Genomic DNA, 7752 nt, shown 5'->3' on the forward strand with positions numbered 1-7752 from the left:
TTGTTTGGTGTCGTGGACAAGGTTGACATTCTCAACACAACCCTTGGAAAGGCACTTGGTGGTGCCAGCGGTGGCCTGTCGTCGGGTTCCAAAGAAATTGTGGAGGTTCAGCGGCAGAAGGGTCGTCCGTACCTGTTCTCCAACACAATTGCGCCTGCCGCCGTTGGTGGGTCGCTGAAGGTGATGGAACTTCTTCAGAACTCATCCTCTGCCCAGAAGAAGCTACAAGAGAACACGCGGCTGTTCCGCACAGAGATGAAGAAGGCGGGTTTGACTCTCAGCGGCCACGAGGAGTGCCCTATCGTTCCTGTGATGCTCTATGACGCCCGCATTGCCGGTGAGTTTGCGTCCCGGATGATGTCTCAAGGAATTTACGTCATTGCCTTCAGCTACCCAGTCGTGCCAAATGGACAGGCGCGCATCCGCGTGCAGCTCTCCGCGGCGCACAGCACCGAAGATGTGATGCGTGCTGTTGAGGCATTCAAGACAATCAAGAAGGAACTCAACGTGTGATTTTTTTAAGAATAACAGGAGTAAACATAAAAAATATAAATTGAAAAGACGCTTGTTTCTGATTTTGTGTGCATACTAGTGGTTTTCACGCAATTAACTTTAAATAATTACATCATTTTTTTGTTTGTTTGTTTGTTTGTTTTGTTTTGTTTTGATGGTTTGTTTGTTTTTGTTACCGTTCCATTGTTATTATTATGGAATGTATTTGATTATCTGTCCTCACGCACATCTGTTGCTTGTGTATTTGCTTTTGGATTTTGAAATGGAGTTGTGCCGTTTTGCGTGTTCATTATTATTATTATTATTTTGGCCTTCTTGTTTTTTTTGTATAATTTTGTTGTTGGTGTCGTTTTGCTTTTTATTTCTCCGATGGCGTGTGCTTGAGTGGCGTTTGTGAGGACTAGCAGAGAGGATGCACCCACGTGCTTCAGGGCAGGGTGTATTTCCACGCTATGGTGGTGGGTGGATGCATCAGTTTGGTCATGTGTATGCCCTCCAACAGGAATTACTAAACCCACAGGCCAGCAATTGGTTTCGGGCGGTTGAACTTTGGCACACGGCGCGTCACGAAGGAGTTGCGCTCAATTCTGCTCATTACACATCCATTCTTAGGCAGTGCGTGCAGCCGAAAGCGTGGGAAGCCTCACTGCGGGTGCTTCGTCAAATGCAGCGGGAAGGCATCCGCCCAGACGTCGTGGGAGTTGGCTGCGTACTGGCCACATGCGCCGATGCCGACAGAATTTCTGAGGTTGAGGAGGTGTTCGATGAGTTTAGTGGGAAAATGGCCTTGGACAGCGTTTGCTACCTTGCATTGATCAAGGCAAAGATGGCTGGTGGTAGATGGAAGGAGGCCATAGCAGTTGGTAAGAGACAGGAGGCGGATGGTTTGCATTTTCTTCCATATACGTACACGCACCTCCTTGAGGCCGCGAAGGAGGCGGATGATGGGGAGTTTGGGCTTGAATTGGTGAGGCGCATGAAACGGGAGCAGTGGGAACTGTCGGAGAGGGGACGTGTTGCCTTCAAGAAGTTGTGCGTTCTTCACAATTGGGAAGCGGAGTTTGACCGGCTAGGGGGGTTTAGCGAAGAGGGTGTGTCGCGTCCCCAGCTGCCGGAGAGGTCTTTGTAGAAGAGGCTGTCGCGTGTCAAGAGAAAAGAATAAAATAAGAAAGTTGCTGCGTCTCGTGTGTGTGTGTGTGTTTTTCCTTCAAATCGCTCCCCTTGTTTTACGGCTTGTCATCATCAGCCTCGATGCGTTGTTGCTTCTTCTTCCTTGCGGCGTGTAGGTAACAGATGCCCAGCAAGAAGAGCCGCCGAAAGACTTCTCTAGCACGGCAAGAACGCGAATGCAGCGATTCACCCAAGAGCTCTTTTGAGCGTCACTCGTCCAATGAGCCTGCGAAGACTGCTGTTTGTGCTGTGGTGGCTAAAAAGGAAGTGAAGGTGAAGCCGGCACCGGAGAGAAGAGGGACGCGAAAAACATTGAAGGAAGAGGCGGAGTCAAGGTACAAATGGCCGTGCCGTATATTGGGTGTGCTTTGTGCCCTTCTGCTGGCCTCCGCCCACCTCTACTTTAGAACAGGCGCCGATCGCGACTTTCCATGCGAGTGCATTGCGTCAGGTAGTGGGCCATTGGTGTCTGCACTTGCGAGTAAACGTCTGGGTCTGACTGGTGTTCATCTTCACACTGCGGATCGTGCTGCGGTGGAAAAGGAGCTTACGACCCTTTTGACATGTGTAGTCCTTCACCGACTGACGGGTGTCTTTAAAGATGTCACCGAGCTTTCCACGCGCCTGCGGAAAGATGCCGCCAGCGCCAAGTGCATTATTTGGTTCATTCAAGACGTGGCGGTGGTGCGTGGTGTGGCAAACTCGCTCAAGGAGCTCCTTGAGGAAAACACACTGCGGGGCGATGAAATTTTGCCGGAGGGCTCCCGAGGCCTTTTTGTGTTGGTGTCCGACAAAAGTCGCCAGGAGTTGACCGACGTTCTCCCCCACCGTGTGGTTCACATGTTTCACACGATGGCTGTGTAGCGGGGGTGAGCGAATGAAAGAGAAGAGGAAAAAAGAAGCAGGACCGGAGGGTGTCGATGCGTGGAGTGGAACAGCCACATGTAGAGGTGTTGTGGGGTTGGTTGTTGTCTTTTGTCCCCCCTTGTTTTGAGAATTAAAGTGGCGGCACGTGTGTTGTTCTCCCCCGATTCGCTGGTCGTCGCGCTCCATCCCTTACATAGCCCTTTCATTCCATTCTTCTATCCCTTTGTTGTTGCTGTGTGTCGTGTTACCCCCTCCCCCGCCGCCGCCGCCGACTGCGCAGTCAAGCAAAAAGAAAAAAGAAAAAATTAAGCACAAAAACACTTAATAAAAAAAGCAGAAGGATGTTTTGTACGGCTTTGAGGTTCGCCAATCCCGCACTCCGCCAAATTGCAGCGGCGCAGATTGCTGCCGTGAAGGAGGCGGGCACGTACAAAGGTGAACGTGTGATCACCTCCAAGCAGTCTGCCCTGATCGATGTTCAGTCCTCCACCCAGCCCCTGCTGAACTTCTGCGCCAACAACTATCTTGGCCTCGCCGGGAACCCAGAGGTGATCCAGGCCGCGAAGGATGCACTTGAGACCCATGGCTACGGCCTGGCATCCGTGCGCTTTATTTGCGGCACAACCGACATCCACAAGAAGTTGGAGGATACCATGACGAAGTTTCTTGGAACCGAAGATACCATTCTCTATCCGAGCTGCTTTGACGCGAACGGCGGCGTGTTTGAAGCCCTGTTGAATGAACAGGACGCTGTCATTTCGGACGCACTAAACCATGCGAGCATCATCGACGGTGTGCGTCTTTGCAAGGCGGAAAGGCACCGCTACGCCCACATGGACATGGCAGAACTTGAAACCGCTCTTCAGAAGACGCAAGGCAAACGCATCCGGCTCATTGTGACGGATGGTGTTTTCTCCATGGACGGTGATGTCGCGCCGCTGGACAAGATTGTGACTCTGGCCGAGAAATATAACGCAAACATCATGGTTGATGACTCCCACGCCACGGGATTTATGGGTGAGGGTGGCCGCGGAACGCCGACTTTGTTTGGTGTCGTGGACAAGGTTGACATTCTCAACACAACCCTTGGAAAGGCACTTGGTGGTGCCAGCGGTGGCCTGTCGTCGGGTTCCAAAGAAATTGTGGAGGTTCAGCGGCAGAAGGGTCGTCCGTACCTGTTCTCCAACACAATTGCGCCTGCCGCCGTTGGTGGGTCGCTGAAGGTGATGGAACTTCTTCAGAACTCATCCTCTGCCCAGAAGAAGCTACAAGAGAACACGCGGCTGTTCCGCACAGAGATGAAGAAGGCGGGTTTGACTCTCAGCGGCCACGAGGAGTGCCCTATCGTTCCTGTGATGCTCTATGACGCCCGCATTGCCGGTGAGTTTGCGTCCCGGATGATGTCTCAAGGAATTTACGTCATTGCCTTCAGCTACCCAGTCGTGCCAAATGGACAGGCGCGCATCCGCGTGCAGCTCTCCGCGGCGCACAGCACCGAAGATGTGATGCGTGCTGTTGAGGCATTCAAGACAATCAAGAAGGAACTCAACGTGTGATTTTTTTAAGAATAACAGGAGTAAACATAAAAAATATAAATTGAAAAGACGCTTGTTTCTGATTTTGTGTGCATACTAGTGGTTTTCACGCAATTAACTTTAAATAATTACATCATTTTTTTGTTTGTTTGTTTGTTTGTTTTGTTTTGTTTTGATGGTTTGTGTTTGTTATTATTATTTCCCCTCTTTATCATTATTTATTTGTTTGGATATTCTGAAAAGAATGTTCACGATGAAAAATGGATAACTAAATTTAATTAATATTTCCCAATAAGACGAATACGTTTCAGTACCCGTTCTTTTCCATTATTATATAATCCTTTGGAAGGCCGCGATTGAAGGAAACGAAGGAACAGATAAAACGGTACGACGAAAGTACGCATATAATTTCTTTTTTTTTATTATTTTATTTTTGACATCCCATGCACACTCTTTGATTCCTACCTTGCGGGGCGGGGTCTTGCGGCTGGAGGTCCCCGGAGTCTACCACCTTTTATCTAAGTAAATAAATAAATATTTATATCTTCAATACGAATAGAGGGCAGCGTGCCACGATGGAGTCTATCAAAATGTATTTATATTTGGATCAAACATCGAGAGTGCGGCGAACTCACTACCGCTCCAATATAAACCCTCTTTATCCCCCTCTTATTTAATTTACACACATTTACATAATTTTAGGGTCCATCCAGCAATAAAGGCAAAAAAAAATCTGTTTGGAATGCTGTGTGAGGGGAGTAAGGGAATCTCTCGTCCTTTATGCTTCCCGCCTTTTTCTCTTTTTCCCTTTTCTTTTTTGTTTTTTGGGTGGGGAGAGAAGCGTCGCGTGTTTGTTTGTTTGTTTTTAGTGTACGTTGGCCTTTGCACAGAAATGCACAAATGTACAGAGAAATCTGATAGAGAGGTCATGGGACATGTTGACCAGCTGCTGGAGGAGTACCTTCGTGTCATTAACTCCAAGGACGATGAGATACACGAGCTTATCCGCGGCCTCGAGGAACGCCGTTGTGAGCTGCGGAAGAAAGAGGACACATACAAAATAGATGTGGTGAGCGCGCGGCAGAAGCTGGAGAGGGCACAGAAGAGAGTGAAAAAGATGGCAGAGAAAGTTCAAAAGAGTGATGAGCATATTGAACAGCTTGTGAAGCATAACGATGCTATGAGGGTGCAGGCGGACGAGATGCGGCGGAAACTAAATGAGGCCACTGAAATGTTAGAGGCGAATAGAGAAAGGCACTGCCGAGAGGTTGAGGAGTTGCGACGACAACACGCTGAGGAAGTTCGGTCTCTTCAAGCGGGGCAAGCTCATTTGCGGCAGCAGCAGGAGGCCGCGCAAAGGGCAATAGAGTCATGTGAAGCGAGGGCACAGCGACTAACTATAAAGGAAGCGGCTCATGAAGAGCTGAGGAAGGCATTAGCGGACGCGCGTCAGGAGATGGAGTCGATGGTCTCAGCACAAACGCATTTGGACGCCCTGGCGAAGTGCGAGGAGTCTATGCGCTCCCAGAGGGCGACGGCAGCTGCCGAGATTGACGACTTGAATGCGCAGTTGTCGAAGACGAAGCGGGCCGCTGCTGAGTATAAGGGTGAAATTGAAGAGCTGAATGCGATGCATGCGCAGTTGCAGAAGAAACTTGCCGATGCTCTCCGTGAGGAGAAGACGACACGCCAGCTGCTCGATGCGGAGCAAGAGTCGAGGAAAAATTTGACTGCAATGCATCAGAAGGAGATGCAATTAGCCCGTGAGACGGCCGAGAAAACGGCAGCACAGCTCACTGCGACGGTGGAGCAGCTGCAGCATGGTCAAGTCAGGATACAGACATTGGAGGGGCGACTTTCAGAGGTCTGTGAAGCGCTTGAGCAGGAACGTAGACGAGGCAGCGAGGAACGTGAAAAGACGTCATCACAATTAATGGCACTGAAGGCAGAATTGGTGGAGCAGCAGCAGGAGACGGAGCGGAAGCAACGGAAGTTGGAGGGACGCTCAACCGAGCTTAAGGAGCTTCATGCTGCCATCGCCACCGCAAAGGAGGAATACCTGCGCTGCACCGCCGAATTCAAGGAGAAACTGGCACTTACGACACTGGAACGAGATCGACTGCGAGAAGACCGTGACCGTATCAATTATGAGCTGAAAGACGTGGAGCATCAACTGAGCACTCTGCAGGAACGCTTCTCAGAGGAAAGGAGAGCTCTCACTACGCGAAATGAGGACGCTAGCATCGCCCTTGAAAGGATGAAGGATCAGCTGAGGGAAAGGGAGCATCAGTCACAAGCGTTGATTTCCGCGCAAGAAAAGCGTTTGCAGGAAATGGCATGGGCACATAAAACAGAGCTGGCAGAGTGCAAGAGAGTATTTGAGGCTGAAGCTAATGAACTTCGCCAACGCCTGAACTCTGCGAACGCAAAGTTGGCAGAGGAATTTGCTGAAAATAAAGCGAACCAACGTGAATTGCAGACTGCACATGAAGCTATGCGAAGACTTTGTGAGGAAAAAGACAAGCATGCCTCTGATGCCCGTGAGACCGCAAGAGCGTTGGAAGATGCAAGGCGCGAGTCCATGAGTCTGCGGGAGGCACTGGCGAAGCAACAGCAGTTGGTCGACGTCGCCTCAGAGAATGAAATGCGACTGCGGAAGTCAATGGAGAAGATGGAGAAGGAACGCGCGGCGAATGACAGGCGACAAGAGACCATTGCAGAGGCTCTTGGGACTGCAAAAGAGGAACTTGCGGTAAGTCGCAATGAGTTGACACAAATAAGGAATGAACTTGCGAAGGCACAGGACGAACGAGCCAAAAGAGAGTTTGCGGACAGTGCGGCACGGCTGCGTGAGTCGGAAAGGCGCGCCGAGCAGCTGGAAAAGGAATTGGCCACGATGCAGCAAGAGCGACAACAGCATCTTGCATCGCTGGAAAGGTTACGTGCGGAGTACGAGTCCATTCAAGCGTCGGGGCGAGATGCCAGGGACGACGCCTTCCAACGCCTGGATGCAGAGCTGCAGCAAAAGACGGCGGAGTACAAACGCGTCACACAGCATGCGAGGGAAGTGGAAGAACTTGCAAAACGCAGCTCCGAGGATCTGGAACGTGAACTTGCCCAGCGTGACGCCACCATTGGTTCGATGCAGCAAGAATTGTCGCGTCTCGCGGATGAACGTGCGAAGGTGGCGGTGCTTGAGGAGCGAATTAACCATCAGGCGGAGTTGAGCCGTCGGGATGCTGACCTCCTCCATAATCGCATCGAATTCTTGGAGAAGGAGCTTGACGCGCGCGAATTGCAGCTGCAGCAGAATGCAATGGATGCAGAAGAAATGACGGGGCAGATTAGTGCGCTGCAAAGTCGCGTGGCTGAGCTGGAAGAAAAGGTCGTTCAGAAGGAAAAGAAACACGCGATGCGGAAGGAGGCGCTGCGCAAGGCACTGGAGCAGGTTGATGCGGCCACGGAGAAGAAGGCGGAGGCAGAGAGCATGCTGGCGAGGTCGAAAAAGTCACGCGGAAAGAGCAGCGAACCCTACAAAACTGAGATGGAGCGGCTGCAGGAAGAAATAAAGTTGGCTCGTGCGGCGCAACACGCGGCAGAAATGCGATTATCGGTACAGGAAGAGGCGCTGGCGGAGGCGAAGAAGGCTTGAGCAGCACTCAGGAGT

General features: G+C 50.9%; 4 protein-coding genes and 1 pseudogene across 4 annotated transcripts, besides 6 other annotated features; all 5 read left to right on the forward strand.

Annotated features, from left to right (window-relative positions):
- On the forward strand, positions 1-513 carry Tc00.1047053511899.10 (2-amino-3-ketobutyrate coenzyme A ligase, putative; the record flags this gene model as incomplete). The annotated part of the gene is made up of 1 exon (XM_800197.1): positions 1-513. A coding segment is annotated over one exon (513 nt), but the record flags the coding sequence as incomplete, so codon positions are not given.
- Positions 1-7752: a sequence feature (heterozygous, non-Esmeraldo-like haplotype).
- Positions 629-682: a microsatellite.
- Positions 926-1642, forward strand: Tc00.1047053511899.20 (hypothetical protein, conserved; the record flags this gene model as incomplete). Its single annotated transcript, XM_800198.1, has 1 exon — positions 926-1642. One exon carries the CDS (start codon positions 926-928, stop codon positions 1640-1642), a length of 717 nt encoding a protein of 238 aa, XP_805291.1.
- Tc00.1047053511899.30 (hypothetical protein, conserved) lies at positions 1807-2547 on the forward strand (the record flags this gene model as incomplete). The annotated part of the gene is made up of 1 exon (XM_800199.1): positions 1807-2547. The coding sequence occupies one exon, from the start codon at positions 1807-1809 to the stop codon at positions 2545-2547; it is 741 nt and encodes a 246-aa protein (XP_805292.1).
- Positions 2892-4106, forward strand: Tc00.1047053511899.40 (2-amino-3-ketobutyrate coenzyme A ligase, putative; the record flags this gene model as incomplete). Its single annotated transcript, XM_800200.1, has 1 exon — positions 2892-4106. The coding sequence occupies one exon, from the start codon at positions 2892-2894 to the stop codon at positions 4104-4106; it is 1215 nt and encodes a 404-aa protein (XP_805293.1).
- Positions 4222-4248: a microsatellite.
- Positions 4488-4520: a sequence feature (AT_rich).
- Positions 4501-4621: a mobile genetic element.
- Positions 4609-4629: a sequence feature (AT_rich).
- Positions 4828-7752, forward strand: Tc00.1047053511899.50 (annotated as a pseudogene).

The sequence above is a fragment of the Trypanosoma cruzi genome, genomic scaffold (assembly GCF_000209065.1).
Source record: "Trypanosoma cruzi strain CL Brener 1047053517187 genomic scaffold, whole genome shotgun sequence".
NCBI classification, from domain to species: Eukaryota; Euglenozoa; class Kinetoplastea; order Trypanosomatida; family Trypanosomatidae; genus Trypanosoma; species Trypanosoma cruzi.